The sequence below is a fragment of the Neophocaena asiaeorientalis genome, unplaced genomic scaffold (assembly GCF_003031525.2).
Source record: "Neophocaena asiaeorientalis asiaeorientalis breed wild unplaced genomic scaffold, Neophocaena_asiaeorientalis_V1.1 scaffold275, whole genome shotgun sequence".
Lineage (NCBI taxonomy): Eukaryota > Metazoa > Chordata > Mammalia > Artiodactyla > Phocoenidae > Neophocaena > Neophocaena asiaeorientalis.
In genome coordinates this window covers 10,633,917-10,657,935 of record NW_020173679.1, presented here as the reverse complement: position 1 = coordinate 10,657,935, position 24,019 = coordinate 10,633,917, and the positions used below count along the sequence as shown (strand labels likewise).

The following is a 24,019-nucleotide window of genomic DNA, read 5'->3' as shown; positions in this document are numbered from 1 at the left end:
AGAAATGAAAGAACTGTAAGGTTTTCAGTGCAGACTCGTAAGTGCGAGACAGATACCGTCAGGTGACAGCTTGTGACAGCGCATGGAGCTGCTTCCCCATTGTTTTAGTCGGCGCAGACTTGGGGAGGAAACCAACATCGACACAAACCAACCGCACGGTGCTGGGTGGGAACTACAATTAGCTGCTGTCAACCTGGAGTGATTTTTTCTTCCCCTACAGACAGTGGAATAGTAAGACATCAATAGCGAACGTTCTGTGCCCAACTGTGAAGTGGCCCATAGTTCAAAGGAAAAGAAAAGAAAGGGATGGAGGCTCTTGCCCCAGCCCCGGGGAAGACTGGCTGCTTGCTTTCTCACCTCTGCCACAGCAGAGAAACAGGAGCCGACTTGCCTCAGAAGGAACCTATCTATGAAACAGAAACAGAATCACGGACATAGAGGACAGATTGGTGGTTGCCAAGGGGGCGGGGGGTGGGGGAGGGATGGAGTGGGAGTTTGGGGTCAGCAGATGTAAGCTGTTATATATAGAATGGATAAACAACAAGGTCCTACTGTACAGCACAGAGAACTATATTCAATATCCTATCGTAAACCATAATGAGAAAGAATATTTTTAAAAAAGAATTATATATATGTATAATTGAATCACTTTGCTGTACAGCAGAAATTAACACAACCTTGTAAATCAACTATACTTCAATAAAAAATTATTGATTAAAAAAAGAAAAAGAAGAAACCACTTCCTTTGCCTTGTTTGTGTCAGGAGCTCTCTCACCCCGGCTAGGAAGGAGCTGGAAGGCCTGTGTGGTCCCCTGGGTGCACAGATCACTTCCCTTTCCTTTTTCTGTGTTGAGCCTTCAGGCGGAGAGTGACACAGCTGGCTAGGGCTGGTGCGCCATGTCTTGTAGCTTTCGGGGGCATCTTCCTTAAAGGATGGACCTGCCCCCAGCTGCTGGAGCTTTATTCTGGAAGGTTTACCGTAGCACTTGCCCTCAGCTGCCAGGGGAGCTTAGTTCTTTGTCTCCTTGGTGTCTCCAAACCAAAATTTGTCACCGCTACAGCTACACGGATGAGCGTAAACATCCTCTGCTCTTTGTGGTTGACGCTTGGGGTCTTCTAGGGAAATTCAAGATTCTCTTTGTTCTTTTTAAACGGCACGGAGAACGGCCATCCCGCTCTTAGCATTTAGCAAGTGGGTAACTATTTTTCTAAGATACGGTGGTCATGGACCGAATAGACAAATCTGCCTGGAAGTGCTGAGCCCGTTCACAACTGAAGCCCAAATGGGAAAGAATCAGGTACTTAGCTTGCTTGGGAAGAAGGGCTGTAGGGCTCTTCCACATCCAGTAGGAATCTAAATGCAGGCAATGAATCAAGAGCGTCTGGCCTCAGTGACTAGTTTTTCCATTGGTCTGTTCTTAACATAGTCATCTAGTGTCTGCGTTAAACTTATTTATTTACTAATGTTAGGTGATGGATTAAAAAATGTGCAGAAAATCTTTCTACAAGAGATAAGATATTGCCGGCTGCCATAACACTCCCGGCTCTTTTTGCGTTCTTTCTGCTTTTCCTACTTTTCAGGGCAGAGCTCGGGCTCCCACACCATATATCCTGATTAGATCGTGGATATTACTAAGGGGATGTTTTTTAAGCCTATCATTGACACATTTAATTCATTAGGTACCAAATCCACAAGCAAATTTTGCATGGCCATACTGCCTGGAGGGGTGGGATAGGGAGGGCGGGAGGGAGGGAGACGCAAGAGGGAAGAGATATGGGGACATATGTATATGTATAGCTGATTCACTTTGTTATAAAGCAGAAACTAACACACCATTGTAAAGCAATTATACCCCAATAAAGATATATAAAAAAAAAAGAATATAACAAGGTGGGAGGGAGACGCAAGAGGGAGGAGATATGGGGATATATGTATATGTATAGCTGATTCACTTTGTTATAAGGAGAAATTAACACACCATTGTAAAGCAATTATACTCCAATAAAGATGTTAAAAAAATAATTAAAAAATAAAAATTCTCTATGATAAAAAAAAAAAACATGGTTAATCCAGGGAGCTGCAATAAAAGGTGAAAAATTATGTCCCAGCAAATGTGGAATATTGCTCTTCTGTAGAGACTTTTACTGGTCTACGATATCTTTCTTCATACATTTTTCTTCTGCTCGGTTCTCTTGGTAACTTAACCATTTGTTGTTTCCAGACCGCAGAATGGCTCAATGATCCTCTACAACAGGAAGAAAGTGAAATACAGGAAAGATGGGTATTGCTGGAAAAAGAGGAAAGATGGGAAAACGACCAGAGAGGACCACATGAAACTGAAGGTCCAGGGAGTAGAGGTAAAGAGCAAACAAGGCTCCCTTGTTCTGCAGATGGCATTTCCGGGCTGCAATAAGATGGAACTGCTTTTGAGTCATTTGATGCCAGGCACTTCTTGTCAGTGGTATTTTGTTTGTCAAGACCCTGTTTGTTGTTTTTCTTTTTTCCTGACTTTTTACCCTATGTCGCCATTTAAGTTTTCCCTGAAACCAGATGTAACTAAGGTGCTCCTGTTTCTTGAGAGTCATTGGTGTACAGACTGGGATCAGCAAGATTCTTGCAGAATCACAGGGAGCCTCCAGTGCCTTGAGAGTTTGGGAGGAAAGAGGGAGCTGTGTAAGGCATCTCCCTCTTGAGGTGGCCAGGGTCGCCTCTGTTGAGCGGATCCCATGGGAGTGGTGATCCCCAACCAGAGCCTGGCTTCCCTCTCTCTATTCACAAACCCTTCCGTTTCCCACTGGGTGTTGCAACCTCAGGGAACTCACAGGTATTAAGGATAACAAGGTGTGTTGCAGGGCTGGGACAGAGGTGGGCACAGTAGAAAGCATCTGGGGATGTTGTGCAAACTTCAGATTGCGGGAGGACAGGGTGCAGTCTGGTTTCCTTGGTATCGTCCTGACCCCACGTGTTCTCACTCTGGAGGAGCCATGGAGACGTCCCCCGGTTCCTCTTTTCCGTTGTTTGAGGGCCTGAGCCATGTGTCACAGCGGGAGAGAGAGGGTGTGAATCGTGGTGCATTCTTGGCCGGTGAGTTAGTGAGCACCCACTTCTCTCTGCTTTCCTTGGTGATCCTTGTAAAGGATCTTCCCCGGGAGTATGGCAGCTGCTGTCTTGGGCCAGGAGCTGGGAAGCTGGCTGTGAGCCACCTGGGAATTCACAGTGGTCAGAGAGGGGGCTCCCAGAGTCCGCTGGTGTGTTGGGTCCTCCAGTGTGCCAGGATTAATCTCCAGGACCCACTCGAGTTCAACGGCTCACCCTCCACGCTGACGTTCTTTGTGACGCGCTTTATCATTATGACTTCCTCCATATTAACCATGTGCTTTTACGGCTGTTAGAATAGCATCCAGTGGCTTTTATTCTGTTGCTCCACAGAGAGAGATAACCTGTGTTTTATGCTTTTGCGTTTTTTTTTTAAACACCTAGTAACAATGCTTTATGATGATGAACAAAGAAAAAGGCGGGATAGGAGAAATCCCAGTTCCCTGTGTTCTCCTGGGCTCAGTGTTTGCACAGCGTGATAGAAGCAACCCCACGAAACATTCAAATGCACGTTACCAGAACATGCCGCTCCAAACCCAGCTCCAGGACTGTGACTGGTGATCGTGCAAACAGATTAGCGATTGTTACGGAAACTGAGGGAGGTGGGGCTTTGCTTGTATCCTCCTAGATGGAGGAATAGATAGAACGGAATAGATAGAACGCGCGAAGTGGGGGAGGGGCAAGTGAGGGGCCACTGTGCTGTGGGAATTCACACCCAAACCTCGCCATCAGCCCCCATGCCTGTGGGCCTCTGGTATATTTCATCCCTGTACTATGTAAATCAGGAACTTCTGGTTGTAAGTAACAGCAGGGTGGGATTCTTCCTCAGCAGCAGCTAAAGACCAGGGGGAAAAAAAAAAGCCACAGTGTTCCTTTTCTTCCCTGCTGTTATAAGTTAGAATCCTCACTGGATGGAATCAGAATGATTTATGGTTATTCTTAGGCCGTACTTACGTTCGGGGTTACTCGTGCCTTCCACTTGCAGTCTAACATGTAGACGTGTGTGTGGGGGCGGCCTGGACCCTCAGACCACCGAGGAAGGGGATGGACAAGACAGTGCGGGGTTTCCATGACTTTCTGGATGTGAGCGACAGCAGGGCAGTAGAAACGGGAGGCGGGCTTGGAGGAACTTTAGCAGCAACACAAGGGGTGTGTTTTCAGGTTCTTGGAGAGTGAGGCCCCAGGTGGGTGTGAACTGTGGTGGCCGCTCCCATTGGGCTTGGGGAGCTGTCCCATTGAGTCGATCAGCAGATGTTGACTGTGGCCCTACTCTGTGCAGGGCCCTGTGGTGTCTACTGAGAAAATAGGAGCCGTGTTCTCTGCCCCAGGGACTCGCATTCAAATCGAGGAGGTAGCCGTGTCCATACCTACAAGTCACGAACTGTACTGAGGAGTACAGAAGGCTGAGCGTTTAAGAGAAGTGTCCCGGGAGTTCAGAGTGGGCTGGGATGGTCAGAGAAGCTTCCTGGGTGAGATGGGTCATAAGTTAAGCTCTTAAAGTTGGGGGGGATTGTGTGTGTAACATAGTGTTTCCTAGCTTAACTTTCTCTCTTAGCCTTTGGATTCTGAGATCCCCTCTTCCCTCGGAACTGCTCTATAGTATTCAAGTGTATAAGCGTTTGAGTCACTCCTTGGTCGGTGGACTTTTGGGTTCTTCCCAGTTTTCCAATGTTACGATGCTTCAGTCAACGTTCTCATCCATGTCTGCTTGTGCATGTATGCAACCCAGACCTGGCATTGCTGGGTGTAGGGTCTGAGTATTTCCAGTTCCACTGGATGCTGTCAAATGGCTCCCAAGTGGCTGTGCTAACTACCTGCCCACCAGCACCGAGAATGACCCTTACCTCTGCGCCCTCTCCCACGCTGATGGAGAGTGAGGAGAACTTGGGTTTTTCTTGGTTATTCGTGGGGGTGAGCTCATTCTCGTGTTCATGGATGTCCTTTGCTGTGGACCGTCTACCATGGGCACGATTTTTAAACAGCCCCAAAGGAAGATTTATCTGGCAAGAGCAGCCCCACACATCAGCGACGTTTCTCCTGCATTTGCTCTGATCTGGACCAGTGGCTGGGAAGCCCAGTTGTCATGCAGGGGACAGTAGGCAGGTGGGCCTTCCCACCCGGGAAACTGCAGTGCATATATACATGGGTTTTGCAACTCACAGGAGGAGGGGGTCTTCCCAGTTTGGACTCTGCTTCCTTTTTCAGTGGATTCAGTCAGGTGGTTCCCATTGACTTAGTACATATATCATGCCAGGTACGGTGCCAGCCAGCTGCCCCTACCGCTGGGCGAGGCAGACAGTCCTGCCCAGGGTCTTGGAGTTGTGACTTTCTACCACGCCAGCTGGTTTCCACAGTTCCAGGGCATGATAGATATTTGGATCTACTATTTAACATATCACTTGCTGTAAGCCTTCCCTCAGGCCAGGGAAGCTTCCAGCCCTGTTCGTAGAACTGCTCAGAGGTCTGGCTTCTTTTGTTCTCAGAGGCCGAGGCCCTTGGTTACACACGGCAACTCAAAGGCACATTGACTTTCTCATCCAGGCCCAGGATGGGGGCAGCCGCTTTTGAAGTTGATGAGCTCTTAGGTCCGGGATTAGTTGTCTTGTCTATAAGCCAAGGAGAAGCCAGCTCAATAAGGTTTCCTGGCCTGACAGAGGTTGGCAGGGAGGAAAAAGAAGGTGGTTGTGATGTCAACATTTCATGAGATGAAATCTCAGCAGGCAGGCCTGAAGCGGGTCCTGCTCTCCAGGTAGATTGATGCCTGCTTACCTGGGGCCTGGGGTGTGCAGGGAGAGGACCTCTGGTGGTGGGGGGAGCATTTCCTGAATGCAGAGAGGCACACCTGGTGCCCCCATGTCTCCAGGATCACCACGCCATGGGTGGGATGAGCTGGGTGAAGTCAGTCCAAGGAGATGTTGTTCTTTGGGCCAAGCTGGAAGAGTACTTTTCAAGTTCATGGTGCTCTTCTCTGGCCCCAGAAGGCTGCGGGGCTGTCTTCTGCCCTGTCCTCCCTCACCCCTCTCTCCTGAAAGCGCCGGGTGTCTCAGAATCCAGGCTGTCGACTTCCTAGCACTTTCACTGCTGGGTTCCCATAACAGGAGCCACCCCTGGCCACAGGCTTACAAATGTCCTGTACACCATCTCACTCGACCCTTCTCAGAACATCCACACCAGGTACATATGACTACACCCGTTTCACAGATGAAGAGATGGCACCTTGCGAGGGCTTCTCTTGCCCCACATCCCGCCACGAATCAATGCAGAGCTGGGACGTGAGCCAAGATCCGCCTGGCTCTACAGTGTGAGCACTTGCCCTGGGCATTGTGGCGGGGTTTGGGGTCAAGTCCAGCATGTACCCTTCGTTCATCAGCCAGCTGTTGGATGCTTTCTACCCACCAGCACTGGGAGAGGTACTGAGGATGTAGTGATGTCAACAAGGGCACTCCCCTTCTCATGGGGACAGAAAACATCAAGCACGCAACTTTATCGCGGGGTCATGAGGGCTGGGATGGAAGACTTACGAGGCTCTGGACCGAACACATAGCAGGGCTGCCTAAGGCAGACTTGGTCTTAAGAAACGACATAAACGCAGGGAACCAGGTGCTGGTGAGGGCTGGACAGTGAGGGCATAGGGATGGAAACGAGCGATGGGCAGAGATATAGGCTGCTGAAAAATGGCTAACATGATTTACAGCAACAGGGGCCCAGAACTGTGATGTGTGAGCATCTCTCTCAGCCCTTTGCAGACCAGACACTCCCCCGCCTGGGGACGAGGCTCTCTGCTCTGATCACAAGGCGTGCCTTGCCGTGATGTCCTGCCTTTGGAACCGATGCGTGGACGTTGCACAGAAGCTGTTGGCTTGACTGTGGGTAGCATGGAGAAAGGCATCCTTCCCCACTGAGCCCGTTCCAAGGTAGACAGGTACCCCCTGGCCTGGACCATCTGCCCAGCAGAAATGCCAGCCATTGCCTCTGACCAGAATTTTCAGCAGTGAAGAGAGAGTTTGGTTTTGCTGACCTGTTGGTGCTGCCTGAAAGAATGAAAAGCTGCTTTGACTTCTCAACTAAGTGCCTGAAAGCTCAAAGCCCCGTCTTGAATGTGGAAGTGGCAGGCGAGGTTATGTTTTTGGACATGGCCTCATTAGAAATGATATTCTTTATTTGGACACTTAGGCCACGTATTAAGAAGGGAAAAAAAAAAAAGCACCTCTTTTAAAAGTAGGAATGATTTTGTAGTTACCGCATTAGGAATTAACAGGGCATGAAATAACTGTCTGCCTCGTGGCGATGTCAGATCTTTTCAGCTCTGCTTGCAGCCGTAAGATAAATAGGTGTCTTGCTTGCAGCTGATGGAAAATATTTAAAATAGCCAACCACAAACATGCATGGTGCCCAAATTGGGTTTAGGAAACAGCAATGAATAGATAAGGGGTAAGTAAGTGGGCTGACGAAACAGCTGAGTGGCAGAAGCTCACAAAAGGTCAAGTGAGTCTGCATGTTGCCACTCTGTGCTTTTCAACAGAATACAGATTTTTTGCTTTCCGTAAACGATCGTGTAGCTTTGGTCTGTGGATGTCTTATTTCACCCCGTTCTTCTTCAGACTTGCCATGCGCCCACTGGTCTACACTGTATAATGTGGCCCTTGCTCAGAACCTCTTTTCCCCACGTCTGCGTCAAGACTGTGTTAGCCTTGTAACTTCTGAACCTTCTAGGGCATCTTCCCTGATCTGCAGTCAGAAGAAATTATCCCCTGTCTTTCATTGCCATAGCACTCCGTCTGTACCTTTCCTGAAGAGGTGTTCTCTTTGACTCTATATAAGCTCTGTCCAGTTCAACAAACATAAATTAAGTATCTAGTATTTTCTAGATACTAGAACACCTCTATCTGGTATCTAGATACTAGGTGATCTGTTAAGCACAGGTTCTAGAGAGGCAAGTAAGACGGAGCATCCTTTTTTTAATACTGTTTTTAAAAAATTTTTTATTTATCTATCTATTTATTTTTTGGCCACACCGTGAGGCATGCAGGATCTTAGTTCCCCAACCACGGATCGAACCTGTGTCCCCTGCATTGGGAGCACAGGGTCTTAACCACTGGACCACCAGGGAAGTCTCACGAAAGAGCGTCCTACTTGGGAAACTTTCAGAAACATGAAACTGGTCATTGCAATATGACACGGTGATTGTTGCCGTGGAGAAGTGGTGTTAGAATGAACTTGTTTCCCTCTCTGAGGACAGGATCTGATCAGTCACCCATGGGAACTCGTTCTGAGCAGTGGGATCTGCTGGACGACCTGCCTTCACAGGTACTTCTCATCTGAGCCTCAACCCAGCCCTGCCGTTCAGTCAAGGCAGCATTTTTATCCCTACTGGTCCCATGTCTGAGACTTGAACCCAGGTTCAAGTCCAGTCCCGGCCACCCCTCCCGTCTGGTACCGAGAGCTGTGGTCCAGGTGTCTGGTCTCATGACTCCAGTGCAGGGAGCCGGTCTGTTTGGCAGCAGCTCAGAGGGTCTCCCAGGGCTCTCTTCTGACTTTTAATCATCTGAATTTTTGTGCCGTATTCTGCTGGCATGCGATCACATTAAAACTTACTCTCCTGTTTCCTGGGTGTGTTTCGGTGGTATCAATTCAGGAGCTCAAATCCATAGTCTTTCCTTAATTTCTAATTACTCAGCATCCCTGGTGACATGTCCCTACACAATTCATAGGATTAAAATTTTAGCTGATAAATAACATAAGCTACCGACATTTTAAAGTGGCGGGAGCACCCTGTCTGTTCACAGTCCGCTGGCTCCCAGAGGCCTGGCCAGGCGCTGGTTTTGCTTCTCCTTCTTCAGGCTTCCTCCTGCCTGACCACAGCCAGCTAGTGACAGCAACAGCAAGGATGGTGTGCATCACTTAGTGAGCACCTATTGAATACCCGGTCCTGTACCCATCACTCTATAAGCATCACCTCATTCAGTGGCTTGGCAACATCCCTTTTGGGTAGGTACTGCCCTTACTCCAACACTCTGAATACCCTGCATGACCTGCCTTAGCTCTGATTTCAAGTCCTTTAGGAGCCTCTCATATTCCCATGTCAACCTCCGCGGAGGGATAACAGGTTACGTTCATTTGCTCCCACAATGAACTGCCTATTTCCATTTGTCCTGAAGCTACAGCTTTCAAGCTTCCAGGATATTCTCACTCTGGTGATAAGGGTCTGTGTGCTCACTCTCCCTGTGTAGGGTTGCCAGATTTAGTGTGTAATGCACCCACACACATACTCACGCGTACACACACAACACACACCCATACACATACATGAGAGACAGACGCCCAGTTACATTTTAACTTGAGTTAAACAAAACAAAAAAAAAGATTTTTTAGTGCAAGTATGTTCCATGCAATTTGGGGGATCTACTTATACTAAAATGTGATCTGTTGCTTCTCTGAAGCTCACATCTAGTCCTGTGTCTTATCTGGCCACCCTCCCACCATCAGAGCAGTTTCCTGGGATTCTTTGCAGACAGAGATTTGGCTACTTGGGTATTAGTCTCATTGAAGACTCGCGGAACTGAGTTGGTTTCTCTCCAGACGCATTTTTGATGCAGGAACCATAAAAACAAGGACAGATACTGGCCCCGGCTTAGGAAAGAAAGCCTTCGTGGCAGTTAGCTAGTGAAGCCACGTGTGGCCGGGCCGGGGCCCCTCCTGCCCTCTCTGGGAAGTGAGTCGTGGGAACCTCCTCTCTCACTAGGTCTGCCCAAGCCCAGGTTCCATGCCCTTCTAGGTTGCTGCCTCCAGGAATGCAGGCCTCCTGCCAGTGGTGTTTGGAAAGCAGCTCGTTAGTGAAAGAGGTACCAGGAAGGTTTTGAAGGAAACATGTTTGTAATTTCTGCCTCCTTTATATCTCTGGTAGATTACAGCGCGTAAAGTTTCCTTTTCAGCTTGACTGCAGCCTTCCTGAGCTAGAAACTCCCCGTGAAGGTGGAGCCACAGCATGGCAACTTGGTATGCCGAGCTTGTATTTAATTATTATCATAGCAGTCTCTTAATATCATTTCAGATTAGCCCACGAGGACATGAATGGAATTTTTAGCATATTCAATTACAACGGAAACCCTTGAACACCACTGTCAAAATTCACCCAGGGCCTTCCTCTGTCTATGCCTCCACGTACCGCAGGCACAGAGATAGACATTACCCAGGCCACACAACCTGGATTTTGTAAGCACCGTGCGTGGCCCCGTCTGCAAGGTGGGGATGCCTCTTAAGAACGTGATACATCTCCCACCCCGCCTCAGTAAATGACCAGATTTGGTTGTTTGCGTCGGTAAAGGATGTCTCTGGCCTTCACTTGACTGAGCAGTAAATTATCAATCCTTCTGCACATCTTTCAATTCCCTAACATCGCTGGAGAAATTTACTCCTGTCATCGGTAGCTGCGGCTTGTCTCTGATGGGGCAGTTGGTGCTCAGAGGGTATGAATCTCCCGCCTCGTCCCAGAAGAGTCACACCTGGCCCCCTTTAGTTGACACCAACACAGGGAAGTTATCGTGGCTTGCAGAGTAATCGGGCCCGCGTCGCTCTGTCTGTCCGCTTCCCACAGGCCAGCAAAAACCATGGGGAAATAGAGGCGCAGTGAAGGGCTTTTGTGCTGCCAGGGGTGGGGCAGAGAGAAGCATTACTGCATAAATGAAGGATGGAGCAGCCATTCACACAGCTGCTGGGGCGGAGGCTGCTTCGACGGCTGCTGGCTCTCGTCACCTGGTTTCTTGTGCGAGTTTGCTGGGCTTTCTGACTGCTAAGCTGCTCTCCGCTTGCCCTCCCTGGATGCGAGGCCAGAACTGTAGATGGAAAGCAGGTGATTTCACGAAAGAGCACCTTTCTGGTTCTTGAGTTTTCTTTCCAGAGAGATGAAATGACCTTGCATTTCCTTTTTGTTCTTCTTTTTTTTTTTTTTTGCGGTACGCGCAGGCTCAGCGGCCATGGCTCACGGGCCCAGCCGCTCTGCGGCATGTGGGATCTTCCCGAACCAGGGCACGAACCCGTGTCCCCTGCATCGGCAGGCCAACTCTCAACCACTGCGCCACCAGGGAAGCCCCTCTTTGTTCTTCTTAATTCTAACACCTTGTAATGCTGTGTGCCCTTCAGGGTTTGCCTCTCCTTCTTGTTGCAAAACTCCTGCAAAAGCTGAGACCTGCACAGACACATATGCAGTCACACGGCTGCTTGCTCGCCACCGCGTGGTCCATCAGTCAGCAGCACCAGCCCACCTGGGAGCTCATTAGAAGGGCAGATTCTCAGGCCCTGCCCCGGATCTACTGCATTTGGAAAAGATTGACACATGCCATCCTCTTGTTGTTGGTGGAGTCCTCCCTTGGTGACTCAGTCCTAGGCAGGTGGTTTTTCTAATCTTATCTTAAGAAAAAAGTAAAGGAAAATTTTACAAGTTAGTCTGGTAATTCATTTCTTGACTCCCAACATCTTTTAAAAATATCTCACTGAAACCTCTGATGTTTGAGCCTGTTATTCCTTATTCTACCCTTGGCCATGAAGGGGAGAGAACAGCAGGTCTCTGGAAGCAGAGCACACAGCGAGGCTGCCAATGACTGAGCAGCTGCCTCAGCTTCTCTCCTCCAGATGAAGTAGCCCTGCTCTCGCATTGATCCAATGTCCCCCCTGTAGCCCAGTGCTCGGCATGGTACCTGGTACACAGTTGGTGCCCAATAAACACTTTTTGAATGAATGAATGAATGAATGAAATGATGTATTTCTTCTGTGATGGGCTGAACAGTACAGGGATCCCTCACTTTTCGAAAGTTCAATTTACACCATGAAGCTTTTACAGAAGACCTACATTCGCACCTGTTTTCACTAACCGAAAGAAATCCAAAGAGAATTTTCGCTTTTAGGCGAAAATAGTGTTCAGTGTTGGTTTTGCAGCAGCTGTAGTAGAAGATACTGCACCCCGAGCAGAAGGAGTGACCCCACCAAGCTCCTTCCTCCAGGACCACACTCAGCATCTCAGCATCCAGTCACCAGAGCTGTGACCTGGGTCTGAGCATCTGTGCTTTATCTCCATTTATTTTGTGCTTTTTTTACGTGTGTCCTAAGGTAACTGCTTCTTTGCCTTATACCATTTCAACTTACAAAAGGTTTCATAGGAATGCTTTACTTTCGGATAGCAGGGAAACCCGTAAATAGTTTCAGTTTTGCTGGCCAGAGGTCTCCATGGCAACTATTGTAACCGTGAAAGCTGCCATAGGCTATGTAATTAAGGAATGGGTGTGACTGTGTTCCAATAAAACTTTATTTACAAAGACAAGCTGGGGGCCAGATATGGACCGTGGATGTAGTTCGCCGATCTCTGTTCTAGGTTACAGCAGCAGGTTCTAGAAGGAGCAGGGGGCTATGGGGACTGGTGAGAGACGGCAGGGGATGATCAAGGACTGGCCACCAAACCCTCTTACGGACTTGAATCTGAGCACTGGTGTGTCCTAGGATTCATGTTTGCAACCTGACAGTATTCACACTTAGCTTATAATTCTGCAAGGAATTAACAGTTTTTTGCACAACACGCCGACAATCACACTAGTATTGTTAGTTGTGTTTGTCTTGGCGAAGTTAGGGTCTCTCCTTTCTCTTGACTTTTAGTGGCAATCTGGCTTGTTCCACGGGGCATGGGATAATTGTTCTCCATCTGAAGAAACTAGGCAGAGCCTCCTGCAACGGGCGGCTTGGGGGTGAAAGCTGGGAAGCGTCCTGTCTCTCCCACGAGCCCAAGGCACTGGTCCATGGCGCTGCAGAGAAGGCGGGCAAGTCCCGGTGATGCGCTCTGAGCTCCCTTGTCCAGGGACAGCTGAGCCAATGGTGTGTGGCCTTGCTGAGACCAGGTGGGTTAAAGGATCAGGATCTCGCGGAAGAGAGAAAGGCGGTACCGCCTGCATCTTTGGGCTCAAAGTGCTTTGAAAGCAGCCTGGATGTGTTTGACGTGCCAACATTCCCCTAGAACAGAGGCTGTGGGGAGGGTGCAGACAGTATTTGTCCATGTTTAAGTATTTACATGACAGCATGAGAAGACCAGGGACTTTCTCTTTCATCTTGGATCCCACGATTTACATACAGGTTTCTGATGAATGCAAGCGGTAGACATTTATTACAAAAGTGTAAGAAATGTTGACTCTTCCCGAATGGATTATTTAGAATTTATTTTATTAAATATTCAAGGTGGCGTGTGATAAATGGAAGCACTGCTGGTTTGCGGCCTAATGATTCATGTATCTGTGCCAGTGATAAGGAAATCAAAGACTCGGTTTGCCATTTCAGGGGAAGAATATGGATTATTATTAAATCTGGAATGGGCCTCTTGAGAAGCCCTCCTTAAGGGAACACATGTATCAATAATTTCTTCTTCATACAAGAATCCTAATGTTTATGGAAACATAAATTCTAAGCAAGTGGCTGTGGGTTTTTTTCCTCCCTTTGCCTCCTTCCATCCTTTCCTTAGAGATGATCTGCTTTTATCCCTCAGTTGGTGTCTAGTGTTTACAGTCCTTTAACGTCTGCATCTTTGTTTTCCCATTTCTAATTCTTAATGCCAAAAAGCTCCGCTGAGGTCTATGTATTTCAGCACATGAGGTGCCGGTGGAGACCAAGATAGTGCCCCCTTTGCTTGAAATTTCCTAAAAGGTTTGATAGATCTTGGAGGGGACTGTGAATGCGTATTAGACCTCAGAACTCCGATGGGTTGTAGGATGTTACCCTGAACCCATTCTTGCAGAAGCCAGCAGGAAGCCAAGCTTATCTGGTGGGTTGCATCTGTAGGACAGCAGGTGGGAAGCCTTGGGACTCCGCCCCTTCTTAGGTGACAGGGGCCCGGGGAGGGTTAGCAGACACCGCTGAAGGCAGCGCAGGTGTGGCCATCCAGCCGTCCCTGCAGGACAGATAAGGCAGAAGGAGCTCCCAGGTGACGTGCAGCAAGGATGACAAGTCCACACGCCTTATGGTGACATTTCGAAGGTATTAGCATTGTCTCGAGTTTCAAAATACTCCATGACTTCGTTCTCTTTCCAAAATATTAGACAGATGGTTAAATACCATAATCTTTTCCGTAGGAGACTGTGGGAAAAGAAATTGGGAAACCGGAAGAAGCCTTATTTTCCCCCGATTCCTTCCGTGCACCGCAGTGCAGCCGAAACGCAAGCTTAGCCCTTTCTCAGGTGTGACGCCCTGACTCTGGTATTTTACTTAACACCCCTCGTTTCTCTGTGTGTTTTTATACATGGAATTAGACCTAATTGTCAGTGTAATGCCGTATTAGGTTCCGTTTCCCCAAAGAATCCACACTGAACGGCTCAGCAGTTATTTCTCACAAACAGGATCTGCTTGGCTTTCCCCGGGAATAATCAGTCGGGGAGGAAGTGAGTTTGCCGCTGACCTTTAATTCCTTAATTGCTGTGAAAGAGTTCAAAGAGTCTTCATTGACAGCCCCCACCTAAGGGTGGGCGTGATGAAGCTGCCCTGGTCTCTTTGCAGCGGGGCTGGGTTTGGTTGCTCTGTTCTCATCTAGTTCCCTGCCCCCGGACCCTGACCCCTCTGCACTCCCCTGAAGAGGGTGGCGGTCTGGACGATGCTTCTGATTCCCTGTTTGTTTGTCAGCTTCCGTGTCTCCGGCACCGAGCACTGTGGGGACTCAATTCATATTTCCCGAACGACGGCAATGAACGTGGAGGGGAGCTAGCCCATCGATTTCAGGTCTCCCCGGTGACTGAACCGAGTCTGCCATTCCCACGGGGTTGGGGTCAAGTACGGCAGCCTCGTGCTGGCTTGAAGAACCATCACATTTGCCTTTTCCTGAGAGGCGGTTAAGTAAACGTCATGGAAGTAGCTTCCCTCCCAAATGAATGAACACCTTCAGATGCGATATGAAATGTTTGGAAATGCAACGCAGCACGGCATTTTGGCCGTATATATATTTTTTCCTTTCGCAACACCTGGCAGTAAAATTTTCTGGCTAAATGCCAGATGCGTGTGCGCCTCATTATGTAGTAACTTCGTCTATAACTTTTTTAAGCCCTCCAGATGGAAGCATGGGATAAATCTGGAGAGCTGGAGAAGGGAAATGAAAATAAATGCACTAAGAAATAAAGAATCTGTTTTTTATACTTTCTTTTGCAAATAGTGTTTGCAATGACATATTGTGAAGGGACTGAATTATAACAAAAACAGAAATGAAACAGAGCCCTGGGGTAGGAAGAGCAATTGTTACATTTGCTGTAACTGATATAATGCAAAGGAATGCTTTTTACACTCAGTTTGCACGTTGTGTTGGACACAAACCAGAATGTAGAACATTTTTGGGTTTTGTTTTACATGATTAAGGGAGTGAGATGAAATAAATTCAGTAAATTACCCTCCTTTCTTTTTTGGTCTGCGATATTTTTGGTTTGCTTTTCTCCACCCCTGGTACTGAATGAATGAGGGGGTGGGGGGAGCAGGGGCCCCCGACCCCTGTTCCCAAACAAGATGGTCCTTCCAAAGATCAGCGGGGTTTCAGCAGAGTTCCTTCCTCTACCTTAGGGCCATCTTTGGCTGCATAAACAAGGGTACGAATCAGAGCTATTTACATTTGGTATTTGATCGTATTTTATGCTTTGACTATCAGAAAAGGAGAGCAAGCATGATAGAGGCTAACAGATGTTAGCAAGCATTTAGGCAGCAGAAGTATTTCCAAGGCTGTGTATTTCAAGATCCTTGTTTAATTTATTTTGCTTAATTATCCTTTCTTGCATTTTTAATGCTCCTAATATGATAATACTAAGAATTGCAGTATGTGATTATGTACTGCTCATTTTTATATATGCTAGATGCGAGGGGAAATGTGGGTTGATGTCGGGAACAGATAGACTTGGGGGACCCAGCCCTGTGCCTTCCTGAGTTCAGCTCTGTCTCCTGCAGGAGGGGTCCAGGAAGGGACTGGGTCTTCTCTGCAAATGATGTAGAAAGGCGTTTCTCAAACTTTAATGTGCATACAAGTCCCCCAAGGATTCTGATTCCGTTGGTCTTGGTGGGGCCCCGAGATGCTGCGTTCAGAGCAAGTTCCCAGGCGGTGGTGAGGCTGCTGGTCCTAAATCATACTTGGAATAGTGAAGATGGGAAGACGTCAGGGAGTGAAAATGACATAGCTTGTATCCCACAGGCTGCTGAAAAACTAGTACCCCCTGCTAGTTGAAAATAACCAACGCCCACTGACCGAGCCATGCCTGGGGCACAGGGCAGTTTACGCTGGGCTCAGAAGCTGTGGTCAAGGGCCCTGGTCCAACTCCCATCTTTTCAAAAGATCATCTTTAGTTTTATACGTGCAAAAAGAAAGCCACACCTGTGGTGAACTCAGTGATTCTGTGTTTTATATTCAAAACCACAAATACTAATAAGAAAACAAAGGGAGAAACTTGTTAGGTATAATATCCAATTATAATTATTTTTACTCCAAAAGGCATGTCAAATAAATAATGCAGTGTATGTTACTTCTAGAAAATGCAGCAGCATTAGTTAATTTACATAAATTATACAACTCATTATCTTTGTTTATAAAAAGGCTTCGCAATATTTTGGCTTATGGATCTAAAAGGGGGAAAAAAAATCTCAGATTTCAGTTCAGTGTAATTTTCCTTTCCTGCACAGTCACCTTTTTATTTATTTACAGAAAGAGCATCTGTTTGACAGATCCCCTTAGGATTACTGCCCTCTCCTCATGAGGAATGGAATGCATTAAGCCTTAGTTTTGTTTATAAAAAGCCAAATAAATACAAGTGAGTTAATCCAAGCATCCAGAGAGAACCCTGAGTGGCAGTTGTGATTTCCTCTGCTGGCTTTGTCTGACGCCGACACCGACACGCACGCCTGCAGGATGGGTAGGGGGCTGCGGGGTCCAGGGAGCAGGGTTTCCAAGCCTCCTTCTCGTCTTCTCTGCCGGTACGTTCTCCGTTCTCCGGCAGCTTGGGTTGGGTGCCGGCGTGCCGCCTGTGAGCAGCTGGACCCTTCCTGGTGTGTGGTCCAGACCAGGACCTGGGTGTCACCCCTGAGCACCTGAAATGTGCCTGGTCCCAACTGCAACATGCTGGACGTGTAAAACACACACTGCATTTCCGAGACTTAGCATGAAAAAAAAAAAACCATGTTAAATACGCCATTCATATTTCTATTGATTACATGTTGAAATATTTTAAATATATTGGCCAAATAAAATATATCATTAAAATTAGTTTTACCAGTTTCTTTTTACTGCTTTACCACTTATACCAGGAAATTTAAAATGTGGCTTATATTGTCTCTCCACTGGGCAACTCGGGGGCTATCCTATACTAACCAAGAGGCTGGGCCCTAGATTAATTTTGAGCACGCTCATTGTTTAGACTCTGCTTCTGTTCTTCTGCCGGACCCGCATCAGACTTTGACTCGTAATCAGAAACTTGGGATGTGATGCAGTAGAAAGGGTCGGTCTTGTTTGATGGTGTAGCTGGAGATTTGAGGGACACGTGGGAGAAAAACTGATACAAGAAAATTCAGCTCTTTTCTTTCAATGGCGCTTTGGTGCTTCTAGCTTAAATATTAAAACCTTTGCCTGTGGATGGAGGAGCCCAGCTCCCAGGCTGTTTCAAGTGGAAAATGATGAATCCTAACTTCTCTTGCTCATGCAGACCCGTCAGAAGGGCAAGAGAAAAGGACTGCCCCACGGCGCGTCTGCGGAACCAAGGCGCACATGCCAGAGGAGGGAATGATGGACACCGTTTCATTCACAGGGAAACCCGGGCCCTGCCAGGCACCAGGATGTCTGGACTTACGGCATCAGCATGTTCAGAATATAACCCAACACCAGCAGGCTTCTGGCTGAGACCACTGTGGGGTTCACTGCAGGCAGAGCCTAGGTCCCTGAAGCCCCAGGCACACCCCTGCCGGGTCCAGGTGAAGATCTTTGCCTTCGTAGCATTTGCGAGGTTAGAGACAAAGTGATTTCTGTCACTTTTTAGTTCTTGATTAATGATGCAATTCTTCCATCATCCACCCATCCATTCAAGAAACATTAAGCCCTGTGTGGCAGGCACTTGGCTGGGCACTGGGGATACAGTGAGGCAGAAAGCAGATATGTTCTCTGCCCTCTCAAAGCCCCCCTGACTTAGTGGCATGGGGACAGGCACGGCAGAGGTAAGCAGTTAAGTACCTCAGGACCCCCCCTGAGAAGTGCTGGGGGTGACAAACAAGGCACGTGCCAGGTGGAGAATAACGAGTGGGCCCTGGCCTTCGGTGGTCCGGGGGCCTAAATGAGGCAGGAACAGACAACCCATGACTTCAAGCACAAAGGACCACTGCCGTGAAGAACTGGGGCAGGGCATCCTCAGACAGGACAGCATGACGCCCCAAGGCTGGAAGGACCTTGGTTTTCTCCTGACGGAAAGGGACCAGCGTGCTTGGGGAGCAGTGGACAAGGTGGCGTGAGGTGTGGCTGGAGGGGCTGGAGCCAGGTCGCATGGAGGGTCAGCTGCGGTAAGGGTTTTGGATTCTGTTCTAAGGGTCATAAGAAGTCACTCGTGGGATTTTAGGAGGGTCTGGGAGGCAGTGGGGAAAGTCCTGGCTGGGTAACTTGGCCCTGGGCCGAGGGATACTGGGCGTGTCACCTAATCCCTTGGGGGTTGGTTTCTTCATCTACAAAATGGAAAGGCTGAGGGAGGGGAAGGGAAGTTGGCCAGAGCCTTCTCCAAATAGGAAGTTTTCTTCCTGCTTAAAATTGCCGTGATTCAGAGAGAGCTCAGTCTTTCCTCCTCTTGGAGTCGAGTGACCTTCTTGCCCTCCACGGCTGATTCTGGAGGGCCTGCCGGACGCTGACATTGCCATCAGCTTCCATGTTTTTGAGTTCTTTGGCTTTGTAAGATTCGAGAAGACAGAGTGATCCTGGACTCTGCATCGGAATCACTGTGGGCTCCCAAGGTTCTAATTTGTAGTCTGGGGTGGGACCTGGGCATTTGTGATTTTTAAAAGCTTCCCAAGTGGTTGATTCCACATATCAGCCTGTTTGGAGATTCCCTGGGGATTGGACCTCTATGAAGGGACAAAGCGAGCCCCTGTAGCCAGATGCCTGAGACACACAGGGTCTCCTGGGACACCCCATCCACCACCAAGTTTCAATATCTAGACTTATCACCAGACCAAAGGTCTTAGTTCAGAAATTATACTCACATCACTTTGTATAAAGGGAATTGTATGCAACCCACAGAATAAATAAACCCATGGTGAAGCGAGGGTCTTTCTGATAGGTTTCTGTCTCACGCTGACAAGTTATCTGCTAAGAAGACGTAGGAATAGGTTGTCAGGAGTGCTGCTAATGAGGATGTGGGATTTTGGGGGTTATGACACAGCCAGTGAGGAACATTTCCAATGCATCTTCCTACCCCCTTCCCACCCCCACCGTGAATAAGTAAGGTGAGTGTCTGCAAGAAGCTTAAGAACCCAAGGACGGAGCCAAGTGCCAATCCCATTTCCTCTTGTTCATCTCTAAAAACGCCCAGAGATCTCTAACAGCAGTGACAAAGATTGGCAGCAAACTTACCATCTCAACAAAGCCAACTACATCCCTGGACAAGATGTGTGAAACAATGGTTGTCAGACACTGGACAACAGACAGCGCAGGACTGGGATACCTGAAGGGAGTAAAGAGATAAGAGGAGCTCTGGATTTCTGGATGGAGCCTTTTCCAGTAGCGTGGGGGTGGGGGGTGAGTGGCATGCAGAACATGGCAGTCTAGCTGAGTTGAGGAGATTGAGCTCAGAGCTTGGGGAAGCCAAGGAAACTGGAATTTATAGGGCAGAGTACTGGAAAGAGGAGAGATAAGCAGGGGAGGAGGTCAGAAATCTTCACAGTAGGTCCCCTTGAGTCTTTAGCTAAATATTAAGCTGAGTGTGTATAAGGTGAAACTCTATGAGGTTTGTCCAAAAGCAACCACTGAAAGCTGTAAGCTAAAAATTCTCAGAGCTCACACAGAACTGGGAGATGTTCAAATTCGGAAGAGGCTGTGTGAAGAGATGTTATAGAACACCTGCGGCATTCAATAGAGACCCCAGAAGGTTCACACCTTAATAATAGGGCTAGACTCTCCTGGAAGTAAAGACTACCCTAGACCCACCCTAGCAAAGCATAAAAACAAACTTCAAAATGAGCAGGTTGACCTGCATGTAACACAAGTGCCTTACATAAGAAAACTCAATGTTCTTTAAAGTAAGACAGCAAAATACACGCTCAACAATATATCATTCCCAGTGCCCTGCATTTGATCAAAAATTACTAAACATGTTAGCAAATCAGAAAATATGACCCACGTTCAGGATAGAAATCAGTGGAAGTGAAGCCCCAAATAACGTAAATATGGAATTAGAAGACAAGGACTTTAAAACAGTTATTATAAATATCCCCAGTGATTTAAAGGACAAGATGAACAGTGTGAGGAGGGAACCATAAGATAGAAAAAGGGACCAAGTAGAACTTTCAGTATTGGAAAATACAATATCTAAAGTGAAAATTTCACCAGATGAGTGTATTAGTTAAAGATTGATGTATTAAAGAATTACCACAAATATAGCAGCTTAAAAATGACACACGTTTATTATCTCACAGTTTCTGAGAGTCAGGGCTCTACAAGTGGTTCAACTGAGTCCTCTATATCAGGGTCTCTCACAGGCTACAATCAACATGCCAGTCAGGGCTGAGGTCTCATCTGGAGGCTCAACTGAGGAGGACCAAGTTCTTCTTTTTTGTTTTTAACTTTTAATTTTTATTTTTGGCTGCATTGGTTCTTAGTTGCTGCACGTGGGCTTTCTCTAGTGGCGGCGAGCAGGGGCTACTCTTCGTTGCGGTGCATGGGCTTCTCACTGTGGTGGCTTCTCTCGTTGTGGAGCACGGGCTCTAGGTGCGCGGGCTTCAGTAATTGCAGCATGTGGACTCGGTAGTTGTGGCTTGCGGGCTTTAGAGCACAGGCTCAGTATCTGTGGCGCACAGGCTTAGTTACTCCGTGGCATGCGGGATCTTCCTGGACCAGGGATCAAACCTGTGTCCCCCTCATTGGCAGGTGGATTCTTAACCACCGCACCACCAGAGAAGTCCCAAGGAAGACCTACTTCTAAGCTTCTTGGTTGATGTAAGAATTCATTTCCTTGGCAGATGTTGGACTGAGGTCTTCAGTTTCTAGCTGGCTTTTAGCCAGAAGCCACTTTCGGTTCTTTGCCAAATGGGCCTCTCACAAACAGAAGCTTGTTTCTGCAAAGTATGTGAGCCAAAAAGATAATAAAGAGAGTTTACTAGAAAGATAGGAGTCACAGTCTCTCTTAATCTAACCACAGGAGTGACATTCCATCCCCTTTGATGTATCTTTTTGATTAGAAGCAAGTCACCAACATGCCCACAAAGAAGAGGTGGGGATTATACAGGGGTATGGATAACAGGAGGTGGAGTTTATTGGGACCATTTTAGAGTCTAGTGTAACAATGGGCTTAATAGCAGGTTAGACACTGTAGAAAAAAGATCAGTGAACTGAAGATATAGCAATAGAAACTATTCAAACTAAAGCACCCAGAGAGGAAAGGGTAGGAGAAAAATAAGAGAGACTCAGTAGACTGTGAAACAATATCAAGTGGAGACCTGGACCATAGTGGGAAGGGGAGGGGTGGGGTCAGCAGAAGATATTTGAAGAAACAGTGGCCAAGATGTTTCCAAATTTGATAAAACTATAAAACTCACAGGTACAAGAAGTTCAGTGAACCCGAACATGAAGCAGAATAAATATAAATTAAAACACATCAAATAATATTATAATCAAATTGCTGAAAACCAGCAACAAAGAGGAACTCTTTTAATTAATCAGAGAAGAAAGGCACATTACAAAGTTAAGAGCTTTTACTGATTTCTCATCATAAACATGGCAAGCTAGAAGACAAAACATCTTTAAATTGATAAAAGAAAATAAAACTCAACCTAGAATTCAATATCCAGTAAACATATTCTTCAGAAATGAAGATGAAATAAAGACCTTTTTAGACAAAAATACAAAATGTATTAAAGAAAGTTCCTCAGGCTGAAAGAAAATGTTACTGGATGAAAACTCATATTTACACAAAGGAATAAGAAGCAGCAGGAGTGATAAATATGTAGGTAAATGTGAAATACTCTCCTTTTTGTTTTTAAAATTTTCTTCAAAAATATTTGACCAAAACTTATAAAGCTATTGCTATTAAAGGCTATATGAAAAAAGAAGGAAGATCTCAAATAATAACCTAAATTTCCACCTCAGGAAATTAGAAAAGGAAAAGCAAACTAACCCCAAAGTGTGCAGAAGGAAGGAAATAATAAGGATCAACCTAAATGAAATAGAGAATAGAAGAATAATAGAGAAAAATCAATGAACCCAAAAGTTGTTTCTTTCAAATGATCAGCAGATGAGGTACCTTTAGCTAGACTGACAAAAAGAGATAGATGATGGATTGATAGATAGATAGATAGATAGATAGATAGATATAGATAGACGATAGATAGATAGAAGACCCAAATGACTTAAACCAGGAATGAAAGAGGGGACATCACTACTGTCTTTATAGAAGTCAAAAGGATTATAAAGGAATACAATGAACAAGTGTCTGCCAACAAATACATAACTTAGATGAAATGGACAAATTCCTAGAAAGATACAATTACTGAAATTGACTCAAGAAGAAATAGAAAATCTGAATAGACTTAAAACAAGGAAAGATAGTAATTTAAAAATCTCCTGACAAAGGAAGGCCAAGGGTCAGAGAGATTGTTAGTGAATGCTAGCAAACATTTAAAAAATAGTTAATGTAAGTCATTGACAACCTATTCCAGAATGTAGAAGAGGAGAGAAATTTCAAAGACTTCAACTGTATCTCAATGCACTAGCAAATAAACAATTTGAAAATCAAATTAAGAAAACAGTTTCAGTTATAATAGTGTCAAGAAGATTAAAATACTTAGGAATACATTTCTGACAAGAAGTATAAGACTTGGGCACTACAGAACATTGTTGAAAGAAAGAAGTTCTAAATAAATGGAAAGACATCCCATGCTGATGGATCAGAAGACTTAATATTAAGATGGCAATAGTCCCCCAACTGATCTACAGATTCAATGTAATCCATATCAAAATCTCAGCTGACATTTTTGCAGAAATCAATACGCTGAACCTAAAATTCATATGGAAATATAAGGGACCTAGAAGAGTCAATATAATCTTGAAAAAGAAGAACAAAATTGGAGGACTCAAAATTTTCAATTTCATACGTACTCTAAAGCTACAGTTGTCAAGATAGTGTGATACTGGTATAAGGATAGACATATAGATCAATGAAATAAAACTTAACATTTATGGTCAGTTGATTTTCTACAAAGGGGCCAAGACAATATAATCAGGATAGAATAGTCTTTTTCGCAAGGGGTTCTGGGACAACTGGATATACGCATGCAAAAAAAGAATTTGAGCCCCTGCCTTATATCATACACAAAAATTAACTCAGAGCAGAGCACAGAGCTAAATGTAAGAGCTAAAAATATAAGTTTGAGAAGAAGATAGAAATAAACCTTAGTAATTTTAGCCTGGGAAATGATTTCTTTTATGACACCAAGAGTACAAATGATTAAAGAGAAGACTGATAGGTTGGACTTCATCAAAATTAAAAGCTTTTGTTCTTCAAAAGGTGCCATCAAGAAAGTCAAAAGGCAACCTGCAGCCTAGGAGAAAACATTTTCAACTTCTAAAACTGATAAAATACTTGTACCTAAAATTTATAAAGAATTCTTACAACTTTATAAAAAGAAAAATAGCTCAGTTAAGATGCGCAAAGAATTTGAATAGACATTTCCCCAAAGAAGATATATGAA

At 46.2% G+C, this 24,019-nt stretch overlaps 1 protein-coding gene across 1 annotated transcript in view; it reads left to right on the top strand.

Moving 5' to 3' along the window:
• The window catches only part of CAMTA1 (calmodulin binding transcription activator 1), an 841,285-nt gene that overhangs the window by 400,334 nt on the left and 416,932 nt on the right, over nucleotides 1-24,019 (top strand). The window contains exon 5 of the mRNA XM_024749943.1: nucleotides 2,223-2,358. Within this exon, the coding sequence (XP_024605711.1) occupies nucleotides 2,223-2,358 (136 nt within the window). The remainder of the gene's footprint in view (nucleotides 1-2,222; nucleotides 2,359-24,019) is intronic.